We start from the raw sequence: 26,143 nt of genomic DNA, 5'->3' as shown, positions 1-26,143 counted from the left end.
CGTTTCATCTACATCCTGTCATCAGCGGAGCTGAGGCTGGGGCCAGTTTGACACTTTAACAAGCTGTTTTCAGTCTGTAAATCTACATCTCCCCCCCGCGGGCTCCTCCTCTCCCCTGTCTCCCACAAGAAAAACCTAAATCAGCTTCTAATTTAGAGCCATCACTTCTGCTCCGGAAACAAGAAGTAAGATTTCGGACCTGGAAACCCGGCCTCTGTCACCTCCAACTCCACATCACAATAGGTCACCCGTTGGCTGAATGGCGGGCCAACGAGCAGGCCAAAACCTCAGGCCCCCCAAAGGATGGGCAGGGTCTCCTGTGCACAACCTTGGTTGACGGGGTGGGGGGATCCAGTCAGGGCCTCACACCACATGGGTATCACCTGATGAAATGTGGGGAAGAAGGAAAGTGAGCGTAGTTTGGTCTAGTGGAAAGAGCATAGGACCAGGAGACAGGAGACTTGGGTTCTAATTCCCACTGTGCCAAATGCATCCTGTGTGATCTTGGCTAATCACTTAACTTCTCTGGGCCTCAGTTTCCTCATCTGTAAAATGAGGATTAAATGCCTTTTCACCACACCAGTTCTTAGACTGGGAGCCCCTGGGTGGGCAAGGCTATGTCCAATCTGAGTGCACTTTACCAAACCCAGCATTTAACATAGAGTTTGGCACATAGCAAGAGCTTAATAAGTACCCCGAGCATCATTATTATTACTATCTGTTCTTACTAGGAGGCTCCCTGACCCCACTGCCCATTATCAGAGAAGGTGAGGTAGAGGACAGGGATAAAGAAGAGCAGGGGCTAGAGGCCAGAAGGGTGCTATGCCTCAGACGCGCACGCATATGTGTGTGTAGGTGTGTTTCCACGGGAATTCCCACATGGAGCACTGAGCAGTCCGTGGACATGTCAACATGTACACACATCTGGGAGTCACAGCCCAGAATCTGCCACAACTTATAGAAAGGCAGTAACTCACAGCCCATCACGGAGCTCCAGCGTGTCACTTGGAGTCCCCAGAAACCGCAGACTCTTCTCCAGGGAGTTCACTGAGGTGGGTGAGAAAGAGAGAGAGAAAGAGACAGAGAGGAGGGAGTAAGAGACTCAAGCACAACCCGACGGCAGGGTAAATGGAGCAAAGCCACTGGCTGGGCTTCCACAGGTATTTACTGGGTGCCTAATGAAAGCAAAGCACTGCACTAAGCATTTGCATTCCAAGACCCCTATGTCTTCTTCCCAGCACCCACCCTCCAACTGTCCCTGCCACGGGGTAGACCATACAGTGTACCACACTGATAGCATTCTTTCCTGTGACCTCGAGGATGGGGTTTACTCTGGAGCGAGAGCTCTGGCCCACCTCTCTATGGGTCCTGGTCACACTCCACTCGCCGGACCCCAGATCGGCAGCTAGTAGCGGAAGTCCTGAAATCAGCCTGTGATTGGGGTCTTCCCTGGCTCCATGTGCAAAATGTCTACAATGCATTTCAGTTGAATTTACCGGGTCTGTAGAAGGGGTGTGAAAAAGTCACATGGTTCAGTCCCAGGGGCATGTTCCGGCCTCAAACAAATGGTCAATTGCCATAGCAGCTCTGGGCGAAGACTCACAGACCAGGAAGGGGCCCCAAGAGGTCACCTAGCCCCAAGCCCCTGCCTCCAGGATAAGTCCGGGAGTCCCAGCTCAGGGCAGTAGTGCCTCAGAGCAGCAGGCTGGGCAAATCCCTGGCATTGCCTGCCCGTAGATGGGGCATTTACCAGCAGAAAGACTAGCGGCTGGTGGCATCCCAGCAGGGTGGATTTAGGCTAAAGCCCAGGGGCGGCTGCTCTGCCCAGCTCCCTCTGGAAAAAGCACAAAGTGGAACTCCCCCCATCAGGCTCTGGGTCAGCGCCTGAATGATCAGTGGGGGAGTCTAACTCTCTCAAGATCCCCCATGGCAGACTGGGCTAACTGCTGCTTTCCACTGACCCTGTCCCACTGACTATCAGCCCCCATCGCTCCATCCAAGCGGTGTTCCCACTGAGGGTGGAGCAATCAGCGGAGCCGGAAGGCACCCCTCACCCCCACCGCATCATCATCATCATCAACAACAATCGTATTTATTGAGCGCTTACTGTGTGCAGAGCACTGTACCAAGCGCTTGGGAAGTACACGTTGGCAACATATAGAGACAGTCCCTACCCAACAGTGGGCTCACAGTCTAAAAGACCGCAAGGACCAGCCCGTGGGGACTGAGCCACCCTCCTCATCCCTGTGCACACCATTGGAGTTGATCCGAAAGACGCTGGCCGATGTTTCCTGGAGCAGCTGTTGGAGCTCACAGGGATCCATCTGGGTGGCTGAAATGAGAGAGGAAGGACCAGAGACACCATCAGTGCCCAATGCCGTGGACACAGCGACCTTTCCCCCACCCCGGGCCACTCCACCCAGCTCACTGTCTGGCCCAAAATCCAGCCCTGCCCCTTAAAAGCGGCATCTTTCACACCCTTTGGCTTCCACCAGGGATTTCCCAGCTCGCAGCCTCCTTCCTGACCCAGGCAGATCTGTAGAGTTGGGAAGCAGAGCCTGGGCCTAGGAATCGGAAGAACAGGGTTCTAATCCTGGATCCACCACTTACCTGCTGTGTAACCTTGGGCAAGTCGCTTCACTTCTCTGTTCCTGTTTCCTCATCTGTGAAATAGGGATTCAATACCTATTCTCCCTCCCCCTTAGACTGTGAGTACTGTGTCTAAGTGTTTAGTGCTCTTCACACAGGAAGCACTCATTAATTGATTAAATTAATTAATAAATTAAATTGATTAAATTAATGAAAAGCACCTATTAATTGATTGCTTCACAAATGCCATAACTATAATTACTGAAACAAAGCAGAAAGACTGCGAGGAATTCTAGGGCCTTTTGTTGTATGGTATTTATTAAGCACTTACTACGTGTCAGGTGTTGTTCTAAGCACTGGAGAAGTACAAGTTAATTAGGTCAGACACAGTCCCTAAGCCCTGTCCCGCATGGGGCTCACAGTCTAAGTAGGAAGGAGAACAGGTACACCCATTTTACAGATGAGGAAACTGAGGCAAGAGAAGCAGCATGGCTCAGTGGAAAAGAGCATGGGCTTTGGAGTCAGAGGTCATGGGTTCAAATCCCAGCTCCGCCAATTGTCAGCTGTGTGACTTTGGGCAAGTCACTTAACTTCTCTGGGCCTCAGTTCCCTCATCTGTAAAGTGGGGATTAAGACCATGAGCCCCCCATGGGACAACCTGATCACGTTGTAACTTCCCCTGTGCTTAGAACAGTGTTTTGCACCTAGTAAGCACTTAATAAATGCCATAATCATCATGATTATTATTATTATTATTATGAAGTGACAACATTTTAACATGAGGTGGCCCTGCTCTGCCACTGGGCTACTGTGCTACCTTGGGAACATCACTTAATCATATTTACTGAGCATTTACCGTGTGCAGTGCACTGTACTAAGCACTTGGGAGACTACAATATAAAAGAGTTGGTAGACACATTCCCTGACCACAACAAGCTTACAGTCTAGACTACAGTTTACCTCTCTGGACTAAGATACCTGGGGCTAAGATAGCTGCTCTCCATACCTCTTCAACCTTAAGCCCAGCGTGCAACATATCTGATTACCCTGCTGTGTCTTAGCCTAGCGCTTAGCACAGGATGTGGCACCTATCGATCAATCAATCACATTTACTGAGCACATACTGTACGCAGAGCACTGTGCTAAGGGCCTTGGGAGGGTATAACAGTATAGAGTTGGTAGGCACATTCTCTACCCACAATGAGCTTACAGTCTAGAGGGGAAGACAGATACAGATATAAATGTATAAGCTATGGATGTGATCATAAGTGCCTTGGAGCTGAGCGGGGGTGAAAAAAAGAAAGCAAATCAGGGCAACACAGAAGGGAGCGGGAGAAGAGGCTCCTTGAGAGGTCACGTAACCAGTACGCGTTTAATACACAATGATGAGCATCGTCATAGAGGGGCGAGGCAGGGAGAGAAGCTCGTTCACAAAGAAGTGGGAAGCAGAAGTGAGGCCAGGTTAGGCTCTGTCTGTCCCCGCAGCTCCCAGCCGCTTCTCCTAGCCTGCCTCGGAGCCCAGGGCCACTCCTGCTCCTGCCCACTTGGAGAGGAAGGGAACATTCAGGACTCCTCTCCAAGTCGTGTCTGCGCTGTCCCCTGCCCCCGCCGCCCACCCGCCTCCAGAGGTCAACGAGGCAACTCTACCCCCGACATTTTGAAAATGTCACCATCCCCAAGCACCTCGGCTCCCAAAAAATCAATCTGCACGCTGGCTTGTGGAGATTTCCAAATAAAACTGAAATACGATTCTGCAAATGCTTTCGCCTCTTATAATCAAGGCCCAGTCAGCCCACCTCACGCTACTTTTAATTAACTTGTTTTCCCTCTATTCTGTTAGCTTGATGTGCCCAGCTCGCTGCTCCGAGCCAGGGTCAAAGAGGGACTGACCGGGCCTGAGCCAGCTGAACCTCTGGATCAGTCGGCCCATCTGTGGTAGCAGTGTGCACCAGGCCCAGAAAACCACCACATCCTCAATGCCCACAGCACCCACAAAACCCACCACAGCTACGTCACCCACACGATCTGCTATGTGTACAATTCCCACAACACCCTCAAACCCACCACATCCACAATACGCTAACACTCACAAACTCTGCCCCACCCACAAGTCCTTTAAACCCCAAAACAGCATGGCCTAGTAGGTACAGTCAATCAGATCAGTCCCAGTCCCTTTCCGGCATGGCACTGAGAGAGTGCTGAGCCTCTCTCTGTAAGAGAGAAATTCAGCACTTTCAGGATGTCTGTGTACGTTTTTCCTACCCTTTGCAATGCCCTTTCTTTAAAAAAAATAAAATAACTACAAGTGAGCAAATGTAATAAGAAAGGCCCTGTTTATTTAATATGTTTAACACCAGGCCACTGCCCCGAGGCTTCCGGCTGCACACTGCCTTTGAGATGAAGGTTGCAAAGTAATGTAACTGCTAAAAGTTCCAGGGAGCAGATGCTTTCTGAACTGGAGATCAAGAGTTGGAGGCTGCGATGGGCTGAGGAAGAGGAGGAAGGGGACAGGGCACTCGGAGGAAAGAGACCTGCTCGTGAAATCCGCTGCCTCTGCCATCTTTCAGCAGGCCGGCCACCTCACTCCAGTCTGCCAGGAGGAACTACAGACCGCTCATCCCCAAGGCAGCCTCAGTAGTGAAGATGAAATGTGTTGTAGTGAGTGCTCGGGAAAGTGTAAATGCACACATGCAAACACACACATATACACATATATAGAAAGGGCTGTCTTTTGTATTCAAAGAAGACACCACTGACAGTGAAGTTCACTTATGAATTGTGTGTAAGTAAAAAGGACAATGCGGGACCCACAGTTGCGGACACATGGGGCACACAAAAAGGCTTTCCCTTTTGGTGGTGATGTAGTTGCTGTCTACAGTGCTGTTTCCTCTATCCCCTCTGTCTCTCTCTCCATATGGAACTTCTTCTCAAAGAGGACCACTTTCTTCTGGATGGCCATATGCACCATGATAGGCCCATCTTCTGTCTTTTGGTCACCTCAGTGCTGGGTTTGCCAAATGTGGAAAGGCAGATCATCTCTCTCCTCTCCCTCCCCGGCTCTTCTTTCTCTCGTCGCCTCTCTCTTGATTCTCCCTCTAGCTCTCCATCTTCCCCTCAGCACACACAGGTAAATCAAAGTTAAATATTTGGAATGTCCAACCCAACTCGTTTGGGAAAATAATAAAAGGAGCACAAAAATGTTTAAAAGGAGAAAGATGATGCGTCTCATCAAAACGGTTGGAGAGAGGAACATCCCAAGCTGTTTTGTTGTGCTTTGGGAAGAAAAAAGTAATCAATTTTACAGATTATATCTTGCTTCCACCTGAATGACTTCACTTGCACACTGTGTAAAAAAAAAAAACAAAACCAGCAATGCTTATCTTAGCTTTTCTCCTGTGGCAGCCTGGTTCTCCCTCCCCAATCTCCTTCCAGCACTCCCATTGTGAGGTGAAATAATGGGGATTTCTAAAAATGACAAAAAAGGTGTTTCAGTCTTCAAGACCTCTGCGTCTCACAGGGTATTACTGTAAAATGCTACGCTGCTATCTTCCTGGCACAGAACTCGAAATTAAGACCTTTTTATGCACATTTGGCAATTATGCTGTTAAACAGAAGTTATCTTTTCACCCTGCTCCCACCCAAAGCACACAAAGCTCCCTTCCCCTAGCTAAAGCGGGAGGGAGAAGGCTTGGGTGGGTGATGGGGAGGTGATGACTGAATGAAGACAAGCTGGGGTTGTGTGTGCCCCTCCCACGCTCAGAAGCAGTACATCAAGGTCCATCTGGATCCAGACCCTGCCCCCTCCCCGGCTGGCGGGTGTCACGGTGGGGAACGTAAGAGGAGGGACTACCCACTCGGAGCTACTATCAGCCCTGACCCTGGAGTCAGGGGAAGAGAAAGAACTGAACATACCGTAGGCATTTGATGTTTACATCAATAGACTCCAAGCCCTTCTCCCCACTTATATTCTGAGGCTGTGAGTCCCCTGAGGGAGGGAGACCTTATCTAATGCTCACCTATGTATTCTCTCCCAGTGCTTAGTACAGTACTCTGCTTACAGTAAGCGCTAAAGAAATACTATTACTACTACTACCAACCTACGCAATCAGTCAATGGTATTTTTTGAGCGCTTACTATATGCAGAACACTGTAGTAATTGCTTGAAATTGCTTCCCCATCACCATCCCCCCCATCTTACTTCCTTCCCTTCCCCACAGCACCTGTATATATGTTTGTACATATTTATTACTCTATTTATTTATTTTACTTGTACATATCTATTCATTTTATTTTGTTAGTATGTTTGGTTTTGTTCTCTGTCTCCCCCTTTTAGACTGTGAGCCCACTGTTGGGTAGGGACTGTCTCTATATGTTGCCAACTTGTACTTTCCAAGCGCTTAGTACAGTGCTCTGCACACAGTAAGCGCTCAATAAATGTGATTGATTGGGAGAGTAAAATAGAACAAAATTAGCAGACACGTTTCCAGCCTATAACGAGTAATGCACCATTATCTATCAGTCAATCACATTTATTGAGCATATTTATTGGGAGAGTACAATAATAACAATAATAATGGTATTTGTTAAGCACTTACTATGTGCAAAGCACTGTTATAAGCACTGGGGGGATGTATGGTGATCAGGTTGTCCCACATGGGGCTCACAGTCTTAATCCCCATTTTCCCAATGAGGGAACTGAGGCACAGAGAAGTTAAGTGACTTGCCCAAAGCCACACAGCTGACAGTTGGTGGAGCCGGGATTTGAACCCATGACCTCTGACTCCAAAGCCCGTTCTCTTTCCACTGAGCCACGCTGCTTCTCAGTACTACAGAGTAGGAAGATACAATTCCTGAGCTTTAGAGTACAGTCTCCTCGTGGACAGGAAACACGTCCCTTCTTTGTTTTACACCTCTGAATGCTCAGGACAAAATTTTCCCCAAAATGGGTACCCAATAGGAGCAGGGAGGTCGATGAGGGAATTCAGACAGGAAGAACACCGGGGAATGAAAGGTTTAAAGACAAGCCTGTTCTAGGAATCAGAACTGCCCGGTGTGATTGGGGACAGCAGCAGGAAGGGCGAGGGTGGTGACAAGGCATTTGATGGACTAAATCAGATCTCTGCTGATGGATAAATGGGAAAGTCAAGAGATGGAAATCAGGCCAGACCACTTAAGGGGAGAATAAAGAATAGCACACTTGTGTAGGGACAAAATTAGAAAAGCTAAAGCTGGACGCAACAAGCACGAGGCCTCAAAGGAAACGCCAAAACAAAACCATTCAATTCCTTTAAGCCAAAGAGAAGGACCAGGAAAATCAGCAGCCTCACAAGAAGACAGGAAGGGATAGCAGCACAGGGATGACAGTGAAATTGCAGTGACTTTTAATGATTTCTTTGAAAAATCATATGGGAGAGCTTAACCAGTCACTGCCTTTGAGAATTCCCAGATGGCAGAAATCCTCTGAAAAATGGAAAGGGACAAATGCTGTGCCCATTTTTGAAGTGAGTTAGGGGGAGAGGATGTCACTGGTTAATTACAATCTGGTATGACCCTGGAACAAATTCCCCAGCAGTCCCCTGGTAAACCGTCCGAAAGTGCCTCAGAGATTAGAAAGCAACAGATCATCAGTGGCATTTATTGAGTGGTCCCTGTGTGCAGAGCACCATTCTAGGAACTTGGGAGAGTACAAGAGAGTTACGATGTGACTCTGGGAAGATCAGATCGCTTGGGTCATATTTACTCTCCTCCCTTCTGGACCCTAAAGCTCTTTAGAGGCAGGGAACAGGTTGACCAATTCCATTGTAATGTACTCCCCCAAGCATTTACCGCAGTGCTCTGTACACAGTAAGCATTCAACGGCTGTGTGGGCGAGGAAGAAGCAAGGGAAGCAAAGAGGAATCGGAGACTGTCCTCAATGACAACCTCATTGGCCACCGGGGAAAGAGGGATCATGTCCGGAATCCTGGAGATGGATGCCCAGCAGGCTGAGGAATCCAGGGGTGCCTCCTCCCTGTCCCCCACTGGCTCTGATTGCTCCGGGCACTGGATCTCCCCAGTAGCGAAGCACAGGGAGCCATGGACAGGTATCAAAGGAAGGCCTGTGGCAGTGCTTCTTCCTTCTTCAGCCCCTTCTTCAGCCCCCTTCTTCCTCTCCCCCTCCTCCCCCTCTCCATCCCCCCCGCCTTACCTCCTTCCCTTCCCCACAGCACCTGTATATATGTATATATGTTTGTATGTATTTATTACTCTATTTTACTTGTACATATCTATTCTATTTATTTTATTTTGTTAATATGTTTTGTTTTGTTCTCTGTCTCCCCCTTCTAGACGGTGAGCCCACTGTTGGGTAGGGACCTTCTCTACATGTTGCCGACTTGTACTTCCCAAGCGCTTAGTACAGTGCTCTGCTCACAGTAAGCGCTCAATAAATACGATTGATTGATTGATTGCTTCTCTGAGGGAGCTCTGGTCTCCCAGCAGATAGGCAGGGGAACTCCAAACCAGAGCAGCAGAGAACACCGGGCAGCAATAGAAGCAGCACGGCCTGGGGGATATGTTACAGTCCTGGGAGTCAGAAGGACCAGCGTTCTAATCTCGCCTCGGCCACTCGTCTGCTGTGTGACCCGGACAAAATCTCACCTGTGTTTTGTTTTTTTCCCCACCCCCAGCATTTAGAAATTATAATTCTAATTGTGGTATTTGTTAAGCGCTTACTGTGTCCAGCAGGCACTGTAATAATAAAATCATAAAATAATGATGGTATTTGTTAAGTGCTTACTATGTGCCAGGCACTGTTCTAAGCACTGGGTGGGGGGGATACGAGGTGATCAGGTTGTCCCACATGGGGCTCCCGGTCTTAATCCCCATTTTACAGATGAGGTCACTGAGGCCCAGAGAAGGGAAGTGACTTCCCAAAGTCACACAGGTGACAAGTGGCGGAGCTGGGATTAGAACCCATGACCTCTGACTCCCAAGCTTGTGCTCTTTCCACTGAGCCACACTGCTTCTCTGTATTAAGTGCTGGGGTAGATACAAGCAAATGGGATTGAATTATATTTGTTCTGACGACTATGACACCTGTCTACATGCTTTGTTTTGTTCTCTGTCTACCCCTTCTAGACTGTGAGCCCGTTTTTGGGTAGGGACCGTCTTTATATGTGCCAACTTGTACTTCCCAAGCGCTTAGTACAGTGCTCTGCACACAGTAAGTGCTCAATACTATTGAAAGAATGAATGAAACTTGGGCAAGTCACTTCATTTCTCCATGCCTTAGTGACCTCATCATCATCATCAATCGTATTTATTGAGCGCTCATCTTTACATCTTTATTGACCTCATCTTTACAATGGGGATTAAGACTGTGAGCCCCAAGTGGCATAGGGACTATGTCCAACCTGATTAGTTTGTATCTATCCCAGCACTTAGTACACGCCTGGCACATAGTAAATGCTTAACAAATACCATTAAAAAAAATCCCTGGTACCCACAGCCTGATCTGATGGCTGTAGAAATAGGGCCTAGCGCTTCCTCCACCCCCGATCCCGACCCTGTCCCTGCCCTTGCAAGCCTTGGCAGGATTGTGCCAAGATGGAGGCAGACCAGGGACCTTTCTTGGGGTGTGGGGGGTTAGGGGTGGTATGGTAATCTGAGAGAGCACCTAGAATCACAAAAGCTAGAAGGGTATCACAGGATTAAGCTGCATGGGCATAACTTCTCTAAAGACATGAGAAGTCTGTGCCTAGGAAGAGAAGGGGCCCATCTCCAGGTGGGAGCACTAGTGGCGGAGATTTTATTTGAATTGTCTGTCCCCCTCTAGACCATAAGTTCCTTGTGGGCAGGGATGGCATCTACCAACTCTACCATGTTGTATTCTCCCAAATGCTTAATAAAGAGCTCTGCACACAATGTGTTCAATAAATATGACATTGATAAATTGATTAATCACAGAAGGCCTCCTGGAGGGGAGCAATTTCAAAAAGGATTTGAAAATGGGGATGAGGAGCCAGTTCCAGATGTGAAGGGAAGAGGAAGTTTCAGGCAAGAGAAGAATGTGAACGAGAGGTCGGTGGAGGATGAGATGAGAACGTGACACAGTAGGGAGGTTAGCACAAGAGAAAGGAAGAGTGTGATCTCTAAAAAAGAGGAATCGGTCTGAAACAGGAAACAGGAGTGAGCCTGACATAGGAAAGGAAGGATGTACTGAGAGCCAGGGGGATCAGAACCTGGGACAGAATCTCCATTCCCGGAGATCTAAGGGAAGAACTGTCCCTCCATCTGCCTTGGAGTTTTGGCCATTCACTAGCTTGGAGGAGGTCCAAGGCTTCTGCATCCCTCCTCCTGGTGGATTCCACTGGACCACATTCCTGCCCTTAACAGAGGGGCAGCGTGGTTTCTGGTAGACTGAATCTCCAGCTTGAAACTGAAGGAGGTAAAAAGGATGTTGGTGCTTTGAATCTATGGGTTGCGGGCTGCTCTGTGTCCTGTCCACCTTGAGCCTCTCCCTCCTCCTCTCCCTCTCTGGCGCTGACCTCCACTCAGGGCGGATGTAGGGTCTGACAGTTGTGTTGACAATCTGTCCAGTTACAGAACACTAAAATCCTCATTAGAGGGTGGGGGCAGATGGGCCCACAGGAGGGAAATCAAAAAGGGTCATTGTGCCTATTCTCCTGTTTCCAAGCAGGCAGCACTCATGCCATCCTAGATAGATGTGTGCCAGGGATATTGTTAAAAGTCCCCAAGGAAAAAGGTTACAACAGGCTCCCTGGGTAGTTAATTCATCTCAGCATCTGACAACCCCTACTGGCATCTAACCTAAATTTCTTTGGGCTTAAGTCTATTTCTTCTTGTTCAGTCTTCCGTGGGTCACCATTTTTCTTATAATAACTTTCCCAAATCCCTGGAGATTGTCAAATAACCTCTCAACCTTCTCTATGGCAAAGTAACTTGTCCTAAGATCACGAACATGGCTGCAGAGAGCCCAACATTCAGACTTGCCCAGATTTTCAATGCCCTTCTTGAGCAAATTTCAGTGTCTGTCTCTGTTCAATTTTCCTCTATTCCTCTGAAGGTGGGGCACCCAGAATATCAAGCGTTGATGGTGGGTCAAACTATCCCAGAGGGCACTGAAGCATTGATGTAGTGGACTGTGGGATGGATTCACCCTTTCCCCTCCTTATTGGCCACCATCATGGGTCTCTTCCTCATCACTTTCCAGCTGGATTCCCGTGATGATTTCCCAAATTGATTCCCAGCCTCCAGATACTCCCCTACCCGCAGCTGTTTTTAAAAAGCCAATGGGAACCCATCCTCACCCATTTCAAAAATCTTACAATAAAAATAATAGACTAGTGGAAAACCAAACCACTGATGACCCAAGTTCTGGCCTCATATCTGCCAAGAACTCAACGCCCTTAGTCTGCATCTCTCAGTATCTCAAACACTGTAAAGATATAGCCAGGGTCCCCTCTGCCCCTGGAGGGTTGTAAACAGAGGAAAGGGTCTGCACCTTGTCTGGGAGAGACTTTGGGGTGTGGGTCCTGCCCGGAAGCAGGGTACTGGATGAGTTGACTTCCAGAGGACCCTTCTGGCCCTCTGTATTCCCCAATACCTCAGGAAAATGGTTGGGGGAGCTTGGGGGAAGCGAAAGGACACTGGCAACTGGCATTTTGCCCGTCAGGGAAGAAAGATGTAACCCTAAGTTGGTAGGAAGGTTTGACTGAAGCTGCAAGTATATGGTGAGTTTGGAGCTTCTTCTGTCCTCTTGGGCACCTTTCAACCTATCAAATTGCCGAGACCTGCAAACGAGGGTTGTAAGAAAGGTGAGGGAAACTGTCCCGTGGCCCTCAGCTGGAGATGAACAACTGCCCAGAGAATACGCTGAAAGGAAATCAGTTAGCTCTCCCAACTCCCATCTCGCCCTCCACCTCCCCACGCAACCTCCCACCTTCATATCGCAGCTCTAGACCACCTCCTCCAGGAAGCCTTCCAGGATTCACCTTACTCATCCTCTAACAGCCTACAGCCCACCCCTCCAACTAAACTCACTTTGCTTGTGATCAGATGTCTTTGGTCAAGCTGACATGAATGTTTTTCAGCCTTCTGCTTAGGCCCAGGGCCAGCTGGCTGGGGGCAGGGATCCTTGTCTAACAACAGTCTTTCTGGCCCCTAAGTCAGAGCTCTACCCTTGTCTGGGGCACCGACCAGCCTTGCCTGCTTCTAAAGGTTCCCCGGAAGGGAGAGTTCCCCCCACCTAAATCATGTGGCTGGGAAGTTCTTCCCGATGTCTTAGCTCTGGCCATAAGGCTGAAATACGCCGCAATCTCAGTGGGAGAAAATCAACCCTGGGAATAATGCTTGGAAATGGAATTAAGTCCTCCACTTGGCCGCCTCTCTAGGCTAAACAGCCGTAATCCCTTTAACCTTTCCTCCTCGCTCCTATTTTCGAACGCATTAATTTAATCATCTCTGAGAAAACAGGTCAATGGCAATAGGTAGGCACAATGAGACAAAGGTCCTTGTTCAATGGTGCCCACTTTGAATGATGGGGAGAGAATTATTTTCCAGCATTTATACTATAGCTGTTTTAGCAATGGTAGAGCAGGGGGAAAACAATCCATTATTTTAAATGAGGTTCGGTATTTAGTAATTTAATGGCACTAAAAGCTCCTCCAAAATAAGAGCATCTTTCCGACCTTTCTTCCCAAGCTTCAGCATCATCAGGCCCTACAGGTCACAACTGCCGGCTATCCATGCCCCTACAGCTCACATCTGCCTGCTCTCCCTGCCCTCCCTGCCCTCCAGCTCACATCTGCCCACTGTCCCTTACCCTACAAATCACTTCTGCCCGCTATCTCTGCCCCGACAGGTCACGCCTGCCTGTTATCCACTCCTCTCTCCTCCCCCTCAACCAATTCCCCCTCTCCAACTCCCTCCAGGCATTTTCTGCTTCCTGCAAGATGTTTTGAACTTGGAAGTTGCTGCCAATACACAGGAGTCACATTAAGAACAACCAGGCTGTACTTACTGGGATAAATAAATCACCCCAACAGAGCCCAACTGACCTGAGGGGAAAGATGGTAAGGAGGTAAAGGGTACAGAGAGCTGGGAGTCGGGGGGGGGGGGGGGAGATGGGGGAATGGGAGCTGGAGGAAGGGAGAGGGAGAGAGGGAGAGAGGGAGAGAGGGAGAGAGGGAGAGAGGGAGAGAGGGAGAGAGGGAGAGAGGGAGAGAGGGAGAGAGGGAGAGAGGGAGAGAGGGAGAGAGGGAGAGAGGGAGAGAGGGAGAGAGGGAGAGAGGGAGAGATGGAGGGGGGAGAGCATGTGCACACCAGGGAGAGAGACATAGAAAGGGACATAGAGAGGGAGAGGCAAGGGGAAGAGCCTCAGAAAGGCAGATGGACAGCAGGTTGACACAGAGGAGATGGAGATGTGAGTGAAAGTTACAGGCACAGAGATAGAGACAGACACAGAGACAGAGATGATGATCCACGCAAGGAGATGGAGGCAGAGTCTGAGATGGGTGAGGAGAGGGAGGAGAAGCAGACCCAATGGGAAGGTGAAAAAGGAAGCCATTAAAGAGAAAACCCCTGAGAAGAGAGAGAATTGAGAGAAGACTTTGGCAGGCCTGGGCCGGCAAAGCCAAGAAAGGGAGAGGATATCTGAAGGGGTTGGGCCTCTGGGCCACAAAGCAGAATAATAATAACAATAATGATGGTGTTTTGTTAAGCGCTTCCTATGTGCCAAGCACTGTTCTGAGCTCTGGGGTAGATACAAGGTAATCAGGTTGTCCCATATGAGGCTCACAGTCTTAATCCCCATTTTACGGATGAGGGAACAAAGAAGTTAAGTGACTTGCCCAAGGTCACAGCAGACAAGTGGCAGAGCCGGGATTAGAACACATGACCTCTGATTCCCAAGCCCGGGCTCTTTCCACTAAGCCACGCTACTTCTCAGAAGGCACAGCTAGTTACAGGGAGTGAAAGGGGGTGGGTTCCCAGGTGCTGGGCCGATATCTCATTTTCCCTTTTCTTCAAGCCACAAGCCTCCTCCGCAAAGCTCCCAGAAAACCCAATGGTTTTCTGACCTTCAACAGTCCCCCTACAGCACAAATGCCAGCCTGAGGCCCCAAAGAAAGGCAGCGTAACATCAATCAGCGGTATTTATTAAGTGCTTCTCTTTGCGGAGCACTATACTATACGCTTGGGAGAAGACAATACAACAGAGTTGGTAGACATGCTCCCTGACCTCAATGAGATTACAGTCTAGAGAGGAGCTTACAACAGCCACATGAATCACAACCAAACCCTGGAGGGAGAGGGGGTAAGAGGTTGGGAGACACCACTTCGATCAAAATGGTGGTGTATGGAATCCCCCTACCTTGAGGAAGGACAGAAATGGCAGTGTTCCCAGAAGGATGACCACTGAGTCCATCTTAACCCAGCCTTGCAGAGAAGCGGCACAGGTCAGCTTGGCTCAGTGGAAAGAGCCCGGGCTTTGGAGTCAAAGGTCATGGGTTCTAATCCCGGCTCCGCCACTTGTCAGCTGTGTGACTTTGGGCAAGTCATTTGACTTCTCTGTGCCTCAATTACATCATCTGTAAAATGGGGATTAAGACTGTAAGCCCCACGTGGGACAACCTGATCACCTTGTAACCTCCCCAGCGCTTAGAACAGTGCTTTGCACCTAGTAAGAAATGCCATCATTATTATTACCGGCCCACAGGTGTCTATCAAGTCAGCTGCCCCAGCGATAGGTGTGTAATGAAAGGATTGGCCCAGGAAGAGTGTGGGCCACTAAGGCTGTCCAGTGTCCCCAGTTACTTCCCACAGCAGGCTCTTCCTTCGATGCTCCCTCCTCTTTTTGTCTCACTGTAGCATGCAGCGGTTGGGGGGGGCCCTGGGTCTCTAGCCTTCATCTCCAAGGCCGGGTCAGAGGAACGCACAGCAGGAAGGCGAGGAGAGGGGTAGTTTCCAACATTCCAGCCTTCATCATGGCAACAGTTCCCCTCAGCACGGAAGTACACAGTGAAGGGCACAGCCCACTTAGTCTTCATTTTTCCCTTAGACTCTCACTTTCCCAGGTTACCAAATGCACCAGGCTCCTTTGAGGAACTGGGAACGTTGGGGAGTATTTATTACAGGGTTCGCTCCTCCTGCCACTCCCCCTTCAAGCTCAACCCTCCACTGTGGTAGTTGTGAAGCGCTTACTATGTGCCAGGCACTGTACTAAGCCCTGGGGTGGATACAAGAAAATTGTGTTGGACACAGTCCCTGCCCCACATGGGGCTCACAGTCTTAGCCCCCATTTTACAGATGAGGGAACTGAGGCTTAGAGAAGTGACTTGCTCAAGGTCATACAGCAGTCAAGTGGTGGAGACAGGATTAGAACCCAGGTCCTAGCTCCCAGGTCTGTGCTCTCTCCACTAGGCCATGCTGCTTCCAGTGCTCTACGGACAGCCCTGCTAAGCCATCCCCTTGCCTCCGGGCCCTTCAGCAGTTCTTCCATCCCAGAATAACAGCAGTTCGCCCCCACCCCGCTTTCCCTCTGCCCGGAGTCACCCTCCTCATCCTCAGGAGTTAGGATGGGTCAGCGAAGGTCCCAGTCCCACTTGGGACAGGAATGGAGGTGGAGCCCAAGTTTCCACCATGCAGAGTTGTGTGGTTGGGTGGACTGGAAAAAGTCCTGGGAGTGAGAATTATGAAGGAGTGAAATCAGAAGCAGAGGGGGCTGGAGAGCCCTGCCAGGAATGCAACCCTCTGCAGATTAGGTCACCGAGGTTTTTGCTAAATCAAAATAACAAAAATTAATCCCCAGAACGGCTTCGAAGGGAACAAAGGCAGGGGGCGGGGGGCAACTGAAAAACCTAAGAGGCTTTGCGGAAGGGGAGGGCAGCCCCTGGGAGGACCTGAGCCTTCTGGATTCAGGAATGAAAGCCAGGCGCCCCTCAGCTCTGGCAGAGGGGCTCCTGCCTCTGTGCCAGCTGGCACTGCACCACGGGGGATCTGGGGAGGGTGACGTTTGAGGATAGCCCAAAACACCACGCTAGGTTCCGCCTCTAGTGCCTGTGTCTGTGTGACGGACAATAGGTAAGTCCTGCCCACTCAAGACCTCCACGCCTGGCCTCGCTCTCATCGAGCAGTTGCTCTGCCCACAACTCTCAACCTTTCCTTCCTCAGCCGGTGCACCCACTGAAAAATAACTACATGTACATCAACAGCAGTGACAACTTCTCGAACACCCCTGGGAGCTGGGAGCACAGATGGGGCTGGTCCCTCCCGACCTTCTATTCTCTCTACTTCATTCAGGTCAGAGAAAGACAGCAGTTGAGAAGACAGAAAGAGACCTCAGAACACCAACACCGCGGTGGAAGCAGCGGAGGCCAATAGGGTTCACAGCCCATGGGACTGGTCTTTTCCACCAGGGCAATGTCAGCAAAGGCATGTTTCATTCTCACCCTGGCTCCATTTCCCTCTCCTCATGCTCTCCACCCAGTCACCCGTTCCCTGGCAGACAGTGCTCGTAGCAAGGGTGGGGTCCTCCAACCTTCTGATACTGCCACTGTAGGATCCAAAACATGACCAGGACTTCCAGAAGAGGTCATTCGCTCCATTCCCCTGCCTCCGGGTGGGCCTGCAGCTCCATCACCTTGGTCAGAAGACAACTCTCACCGAGTCTCAGCTCAGACGGGCAGTGATGATGTAAGGTACCAGGGGTCTTCCCCCAGAGTCCCCTGCCTGCCTCGCCCTTCCTCCCAGCCTGGGGAGTGACAGCCCCCACTCTGGGGTCCCACAGTGCTTGGCTTGGTTGAAACAGCAACCAGCCTCTGGCCCCCATCCAGGCACAACCCGCCCACCCGCCTGCGTGGCACAACTCAACCCCACTGCTACCCTCCCAAACACCCTTGCCAGACACACAGGGTGAGTCATGGGGTCAGCCACTGGTCAGATTCTGGCCTGACTTCCAGAAGGGACAAGAAGAAGGAGAGGAGGAAGAAGAGGGAAGAAGGAACCTGGAAGAGGAAGAAAGACGTGAATGCACATCCAAAGCTCCAGACGGTGGTTTCTGGGAGTGGACCGGCAAGTCGAGGATGTCTCCAGCCTCTTGGTGGCAGAGGGCTCACAGTCCACTGGGAAACTTACCTCACAATGTGTCCAGGCTGTAGCCCACTACCTGCGTGACCTGGCAGGAAGACATCTTGGCAACTATCTGCTCCACCGGGGTCAGGGTGAAGGCCAGGGGTTTGCCAGACCCGGGCACAGACTGTGGGCAGCTTTCCACAAGTCCCCCAGCTTCCTCCAGACCAACGCCCTCAGGTACCTCCACTTGTGCTTGAGGTCCACGACATCCCTGTGGCAGTAGCCGAGCGTGTTGACCACCTGCAAGATCTGGCTCCACACTCAGTACTTCAGGGCCGGCTCGGCCTTCAGCAGGCCGGTCCCAAGCAGCAGCTGGTGGTGCTTGGTCACCTTGGAAACCAGGACCTCGGTCTCCGGGGGACAAAAGTTGGGTTTTCTCTTCTTGGCCCGGAGTGTTCCGGGGTGGGGGCCCGAGCCTGCCATCCTGCCGTGGGGCGCGGCGGGGGGCTCCTTCCTGGGGGCGGTCGGTAAGCCGAAAGGACCAGGCATCCGGCTGGCATCAGGACTGAGCTGAATTCCTGGAAAGGCACCAAAAGGCTGGATGTTTAGACGTTCCCTGAACCAGGGTACCCAGGTGAGCCGCTCCAGGACTCTGGGTCTGGAAGCCTATGAGGGCCAGAGGCCACAAAGACCCAAGGTCACAGGGGCCAAAGTCTTGAGGATCAAAGGTCATGAGGCCCCAAGTTCCCAAGGCCTAAAGGCCCCAAGGCCCAGAGATCACGAGGACCGTGCCCACTAACGATGGGTTGATGGACGCGTCTCCAGGATTCCAGTCCAGCCCTGATCCGCACAGCACCTCCTCTTTCACTTTTACTTTTCGCTGGTGAGTTTGAAAAAAAAACAAAACACGTTGGCCCTCCACCTCTCTCCCCCTCTGTACCCCTCCTCATCATTCTGTGGTAGATCAGCAGCCAAGGCTAAGCCACTCTCTTCTCTCCGAATGGACACTCTGCAGCTCTGCCATTGTGGGGGGTTGTGGGAAGATTGTCTCTGACTTTTTATTTACTAAAAGAAACTGGGAGTCTACTGCTCTGACCCCGGAGGGCAGAGAGTCACCATAGACTCACACCAGAGGAGATCCCAGCTGCTTCCAGCCGGCTCCAGCTGGAGAGAGCTGAAAGATTGCTGTGAAATTCTCTAACGGCAGAGACGCAGCAGCAGAAGTCTTTGGGATTGAGTTTCCCAACTCCTCAAGAATCTCCAGGGGTTGTCCATCCACCACCACATCACACAGAAACTCTGTAATACTGGCTTTAAAGCACTCAATTAGCTTCCCTCCTCAGACCTTAACTTCCTGATTTCCTACTACCATCCAGACCACAGACTTTGCTCCTCTAACACTGACCTAATTAACTGTACTTCAATCTCACCTATCTCACTGCCAAGGCTTTGCCCATGACTTCCAACTTCCTCCCCCTTCATATACAGCAGACCACCACTCTCCCCACCTTCAAAGTCTTATTAAAATTACAAACCCTCCAAGAGGTCTTTCCCCCATTAAGCCTTCTTTTCCCTTACTCCCACTCCCTTGTGCATCACCTAAGCACTTAGAACTGAATCCTTTGAGTACTTGATATTCACCCCACATTCAACCCCACAGCAGTTATGCACATATCTGTATTTTATTTATTTTAATGTCTGTCTCCCTATCAGGACTGCAAGCTCCTGGGGAGGGAATGTAACTACTAACTCCGTTGTCCCAAAGTGCTTGGTATATTGCTCTGTACATTGTAAATGCTCAATAAATACCAATAATTGACTAAAAGCTGTTGAGATGCCTCTTCCGGGAGGTCTTCCCAGATTAGACCCCATGACTTTAGGCCCTGTCCCATCTTCCCCATTACACGGTCAGCCCCATGAGGGTAGGGACCATCTCTTCTCTGCCCTCAGACTCTCCACAACCTCCAGGACAGTGTGTGTTTGGGTGTGTTCAGTCCCCCACATCAGATTCTTGGGCCTGGGGTGAGTCTTTTCCTCCTCTTCCGCTCTTCCCAGCAGCCCAGCACAGGACTCTGTGCACAGTGCCCAATCAACCTTTTTTTTGCCTTTTATTGACTGAAATCTCCAAATTCCAAGTCAAACTGGTTTCTACTGTGCATCTTCTTTCCATCCACTTCCTCCACACGCCTTCTCCACCACCACTACCCCAGTGCTCCTCAAGCAGCTGGGAACTCATCCCCATCTTCCTTATCACGTTTATAGTTCTGCTTTAATTTTGTTGACTTCTCTAGTTGGATATATTTTTCAACTCTGTTGTATTGCTCTCTCCTAAGTCCTTAGTACAGTACTCTGCTCACAGTAAATGTTCGATACCATTGATTGATTTTTCTGTCACCAGTTAGAGCATAAACTTCTTGTGAGCAAGAAATGGGTCATTTCAGTTTTCTGTACTTCCCAATGACCTAGTACAGAGCACCACACCAAATGGGAGCTCAATAACTGCTATCACGACCAAAACTACTACCACCACCATCACCTCGACGACTGCTACTACTACTATCACCACCACCACCATGACTGCTATTACTACTACTAGAAGCAGCGTGGCTTAGTGGAAAGAGTCCAGGCTTGGGAGTCAGAGGTCTCACCTTCTCCAGGAGGCCTTCCCAGAATAGGCCCCCCTTTTCCTCTGCTCCCCCTCCTCATTGCCCCCACCCCACAGAACTTGTGTATATATGTACATATTCATAATTATATGTCTGTCTCCCCCCTTCTAGACTGTGAGTCCATTGTGGGCAGGGACTGTCTCTATTTGTTGCTGAATTGTACTCCCCAAGCTCTTAGTACAGTGCTCTGCACACATTAAAGCGCTCAATAAATACGATTGAATGAATAATCCCGGCTCCGCCACTGTGACAGCTGTGTGACTCTGGGTAAGTCACTTCACTTCTCTATGCCTCAGTTGCCTCATCTGTAAAATGGGGATTGAAACTGTGAGCCCCACGAGGGACAATCTGATGACCTTGTATCTACCCCCACTATTAGAACAGTGCTTGGCACATAGTAAGCACTTAATCAGCATCATCATTCCTACCACCACCACCATGACTGCTAGTATTACAACCACCACTACCATGATTGCTGCTGCTACTACTACTTGGGATAATTTTATACGAGTAAAAGCTTTCTCTCCAAATCTTTGGGAGAGTCTTCTGAAAATCTGCCTGAACAGAAGGCCGTCTACGCTTTTTCAGAGGATGCTGGTGGAACAGTGATTCCGCAATCCTCCTAGGAAGTTCCTAGCAGGACTGGGAAGCTTCTCTGTGTGCTCTCCTTTCCCCCAAAAGACCCGGAAGGCATTCCAGATGGCAAGAAAGAGAAGCAGAGTCCAAACTGAAGGACAAACGAAAAATAAAACAAAACTTTTTAACAAAATGCATGCAGGAGCATCCCTTTAAAGTTTAATAATGGTGCAGAGCATAAACACCAACCCGAAAAGGGGATGGTGTGGGGAGCTGATCGACTCCTACTAAGCGACGCTTTGCATTATTCAAAACCTATGCAGCTCCAGTGGTTATTTAGACTTTAAAGAGCCAAGTGATGGAGGGCAATAAAAAATGGCCACTGGCAAATAGTTCACCCCCAGCATCCCCTCACGGCACCCCGACATATTCCAGCAAAACCTGGAGAGCAGCAAACATGAGGGAAGGAGTGTCTGTGGCGTGCTGAATGCTGCCAGAGTGGCACTGCCCCATCCCCTGCCCCTCACATAATAATAATGATGATATTTGTTAAGTGCTTAGTATGTCTCTAGCACTGTTCTAAGCACAAGGGTAGATACAAGTTAATCACACTGGACGTAGTCCCTGTAGCACATGGGGGCTCACAGTCTTCATTCCCATTTTACAGATGAGGTGACAAGCACAGAGGAGTGAAGTGACTTGTCCAAGGTCACATAAAAGATAAGTGGTGGGGCTGAAATTAGAACCCAGGTCCTTCAGAATCCCAGGCCCACGCTGTATCCACTAGGCCAAGCTGCTTCCCTCCTGGGGTCCCTCCCTCTCCAGGCAGGCAGGAGCCCCAGTGGGTAGAAGGCGATGGCTGTTGGACTCTGGACCGGCTTCCTAAGAAGAACGATAACTGTGGTATTTGTTAAGCACTTACTATGTCTGTCTGTCTCCCCTTCTTTATGCCGTGAGCCCATAGTGGGCAGGGATTGTCTCTCTTTATTGCTGTTTTGTACTTTCCAAGCGCTTAGTACAGTGCTGTGCACCCAGTAAGCACTCAATAAATTCGACTGAATGACTAAATTCAGAAGTAGGAGCATGGCTCAGTGGAAGAAGCATGGGCTTTGGAGTCAGAGGTCATGAGTTCAAACCCCAGCTCTGCCAATTGTCAGCTGTGTAACTTTGGGCAAGTCATTTAACTTCTCTGTGCCTCAGTTCCCTCATCTGTAAAATGGGGATTAAGACTGTGAGCCCCATGTGGGACAACCTGATCACCTTGTAACCTCCCCAGCGCTTAGAACAGTGCTTTCCACATAGTAAGCACTTAAAAAATGCCATTATTATTATTATTATTATGGGTCAGGCACTGAACTGTGCACTAGGACAGATACAAGATAATCGGGTTGTGGACCTAAAGCCCTCTCTCTAGCTTTAACGAGCCATAATTCTGATGGCTTTTATCGAGGTCCTTTTTCCCTAATGTTGCTCTGCTGTTTTAATCTTTTCAATCTTTCCTTGCACGCCCCTCACCAGCCCTCTCTACTGCTTTAGTCTTAGATCGGGAGCAGGCTGTGGTGGATAGTCAGGGAGGGAGCCTCGATGTGCATCCTTGTGCCTTCCCCAGCGCTTAGTACGATACCCTGCACACAGTACCTGCTCGATGCACCTGACTGGAAAAAAAAAAAATCAATGAACCATGAACACAGGGAACTACCAACTCTGTTATGGTGTACTCTCTCAAGTGTTTACTACAGTGCTATGTGCACAGGAAGTGCTTAATAAATACCACTGACTGAATGAATGAATGAGAGAGGGAATGGACGAACCACGTTATTGAACTTAAAATCTGACTGACAATAAACCCGGCCAATACTGCGAGCTTCCATGGCCAGTCGGTCAGGCAGTTCCATCTACGGAGCAGTCTCAGACATTGAGGGAGTGAGGCAACTGCCTCATGGAGCACTTCAGAGGGGACGAGAGCAGGAAGGCCTACAAAGAACTGCTCTTTGCACAGGCTTCTGCAAAGTTTTGAGTCTTTAGTCCAGTGGGATTATAACTATATATATATATATATATATATATAGAGAGAGAGAGAGAGAGAGAGAGAGAGAGAGAGAGAGAGAGAGAGAGAGAGAGACAGAGAGACGGTGGGGGGGCAGGCTTAACAGCTTGGAAAAGTAGGTAGAGAACCTACTTTTCCAAGCTATTACATCTCTCCCTAGTCATAAGTTCGGTGTTTCACCCGAGTAAACATTATATGTCTGTTTCACAGTCCATTAAAGCTTTAACGAGAAACTGAGAATGTTGTACGTGTAGGGACGTGTGTTTGTGTGCGCATGTGTGCACAATGCCTCTCTTCCTGCCCTCTTTTACCAGTGCAAATCTGCTTATCTGAGAACACCTAGAAGGCCTTCATCCTCTCCTGTCAGCTCTTTCTCATCCTCCAAAAACATTTTCCCCTCCTCTGGGATGATTCTCCCATACTTCAGGGACCTCATCACCTCTTGAGAAAAACCTTCTTGCCCTGAAAGTAACTCCAATGACTACCCACTTTGCACAATTCATGTTCATTGAACAAATATTTATTTCAAGATGATCTATTTGTCTTCTTTTTTTTTTCCAACAAACCACTAGAATCTACACCCTGAGCTGACCCCAACTCCACTTCTCCCAATAAATCCAGACCGCAGCCTCTTTCCAGGGTCAGCGGGAGCCGTAAATTCACCTAATTGGATGGGCTCTGTGGTCAATCGGTCAATAGCAAAATATACGGCCCCAGCCCGGCCTCTTGTCCCTTGCCTGAGTGGCAGCTGCTAGCCCAGTTAACGGAATCCTCCACCTTTCACCTGCTGACTTCCCACCAGCCTGCGGAGGACAGTGCTCTTCAGTCACCTCCTCAACACATGCAACACCTGGGATCAAATACCACCATTACAGTAGTAATACGAGCATTTACTAAACACCGACTGTGAACACAGCCCTGTACCAAGAAGTGGGAAAAAAATGCAAAGATGAGGATTAGACACCATCTCTGGCACCCAAAGGGCTCACGAGTGGGAGGAGAGTTAGCGACAGACACATAAGGAAAGGCGAAACAATAAAAAGAATAAGTGACAAGGATGATGATAAACACATGAGCAACAGGGCATTGTGGCTAGAGGAACAGGGTTTCAGGCTCCTCATGGCTCAGTCCAACAGTCCCAGCCAAAGCCATGGCCACAGGCTTTCCAACATTCTAGAAGTTGAGAAGGCATCATGTTGCTGCAGTAATTTCTGCCCCCTTCCTGGGCAGGAGCAGGGGCCAGCAGGAGTCCCAGTGACCTGAGGGATGGACAGTCCCTCTCTCAAGCAACAGGCCCTGGCTTTTGGTCCAGTGTTAGGGGACCATTGGTGGCATACTCAGGCTGTCCACTGTCACCATCTTCAAAGAGGATGGAGAGGAAGGGAAGGGAAAGTGAGTGCAGACAGTGGAAGCCACAGAAGGATCTCAGTGCTCTCTATAGTTGGTAAATCCTACCTAGAATTCTCTTGGACCAACATCGAAATTACAAGCAGCTTCGGATCGCAACGGGGCTTGGGAGACACCATCTTCGCTGCGCTGCAGGGCACAATGCCGAGACTTCGATACGGGGTTTGTAGATGTGACAAAAGGCTCGGCAGTATCACTGGATCTGGTCACCAAAACGACTGTTAATGTTGGATTGCCCTGAAAAGTTCATCAAGTCTGTAAATCGATTTGGCAATAATACAGCTGGTCACGTCCGGACTGGAAGGATCTTTTCAAGATCCTTTCCCCCTCACCAATGATCTTAAAGTAGAGCTGGCTACAAGGTTCAGGACTAGTCAGTCTTTTTTTTCTTTTAAATGGTATTTGTTTGGCGCTAACTATGCGCTTACTGCACGTTTGACTTCTAGGGCAATTCCGCCAACACACCGAAGTGCAAGACTTAACATCAAGGGGAAATTCAGGATCACAAACCACCAAGTTCTGGAATGCAAATAAACCAACAGGTTCAAAGGGATGCTCATTACATCACCCCATTACTGGATGGGACACGGGAGGAAAATGGATGACAACACACTACCCAATACACTGCCATAAACGAACAGAGTTGATAGTAGAGACTCATTAAAAGGCCCCAAAGAGACAGGGAAACTGCTCAATCTGATTACCTTATAGATCTACGCCAGCGCATGGCAAATAGGAAGGATTTAATAAATACCATCGTGGTTTATTATTACTCCTGATAGAGCCCCCTCCCAAACACACACACAACTCCTCCCTCCCTCCCCCCACTCCTGCTACTGGCTGCAAGCCAGAGGCTCCCACTTCAGCCCAGGGGGACTGGGCAATATTCCCGGTATGAGACGATTTGTGGAGAAACGGGAGGATCACGATACCAGTGCCCAATGATGAACAGATATCATCGCCAGACATAATGTTGAGCACCAGTGCCCCCTGCCCATTGATAGTTGGGCACCATTCTGCCACCACTGGCTGTGCCTGGACAGACCTTCATCCCGGCCCACCTTCTTGCAAACACCCAGGAGGACATGGACCCCAGTCCAAGAAATGCAAACACAAGCCTCTGAGCCCAGAGGCCAGTCCACTGCTGCAGCCCATGATGACCTATGCTTCCAGGCTGCTCCAGGTGGATTCAAAGGGGAAGGTCTATACTTCAGTGGGGCCATCCAAGGCACAGGGAGGTCCTTTGGGTTTCCTCCACATGGAGGGAAGCTGTGGGGGACAGGGAACAGCATGCTAGAGAGCCCCATAAAGAAGCCAGATTCTTTCCACAGAGAAATCAGGGTTGCCCCAGGGCAACTGATCCCCAGATTATGGGTTTTTCCCTGATGCAGGTCAGACCACACCCTGATGTCCCACGGTGGATCATGGCACCAGTCCAAGTTTCTGGCCAATGTCCCTATTCCCTGGCTCCTCAACTGTCATGGGGCTTGAGGCTAGGAAGTCCTTCCAGTCAGCCCAGTGAGCCCCTGGAAGCTCCAGCTCCCAGAAGCAGACGACAAGAAGCACTCCAGAAGCACACTCCCTGAAGAACCATTGTGGGCAGGGAACGTGTCTACCAACTCTCATTGTATTCTCCCAACCACTTAGTACAATACTCTCTACATGCAGTAAGAGTTCAATAAAATATGATTGATTGACAGAAACTTCACCCCTGACAGCACTCCCCACTACAATGGATACAAGCCCCCCACGGCCTCAGCTGACAGAGAAACCTCACTCTTCAATG

At 49.7% G+C, this 26,143-nt stretch overlaps 1 protein-coding gene across 1 annotated transcript in view; it reads right to left on the bottom strand.

Annotated features, from left to right (window-relative positions):
* The window catches only part of TSNARE1 (t-SNARE domain containing 1), a 239,421-nt gene that overhangs the window by 137,989 nt on the left and 75,289 nt on the right, over nucleotides 1-26,143 (bottom strand). The window contains exons 3-4 of the mRNA XM_038760394.1: nucleotides 2,255-2,332; nucleotides 978-1,047 (exon numbers count right to left, since the gene is read on the bottom strand). Coding sequence (XP_038616322.1) covers nucleotides 978-1,047; nucleotides 2,255-2,332 — 148 coding nt within the window. The remainder of the gene's footprint in view (nucleotides 1-977; nucleotides 1,048-2,254; nucleotides 2,333-26,143) is intronic.

Source organism: Tachyglossus aculeatus, chromosome 18 (assembly GCF_015852505.1).
Source record: "Tachyglossus aculeatus isolate mTacAcu1 chromosome 18, mTacAcu1.pri, whole genome shotgun sequence".
NCBI lineage: Eukaryota > Metazoa > Chordata > Mammalia > Monotremata > Tachyglossidae > Tachyglossus > Tachyglossus aculeatus.
Note: the sequence above shows the minus strand (reverse complement) of the source record. Positions and strands in the feature narration are given on the sequence as shown.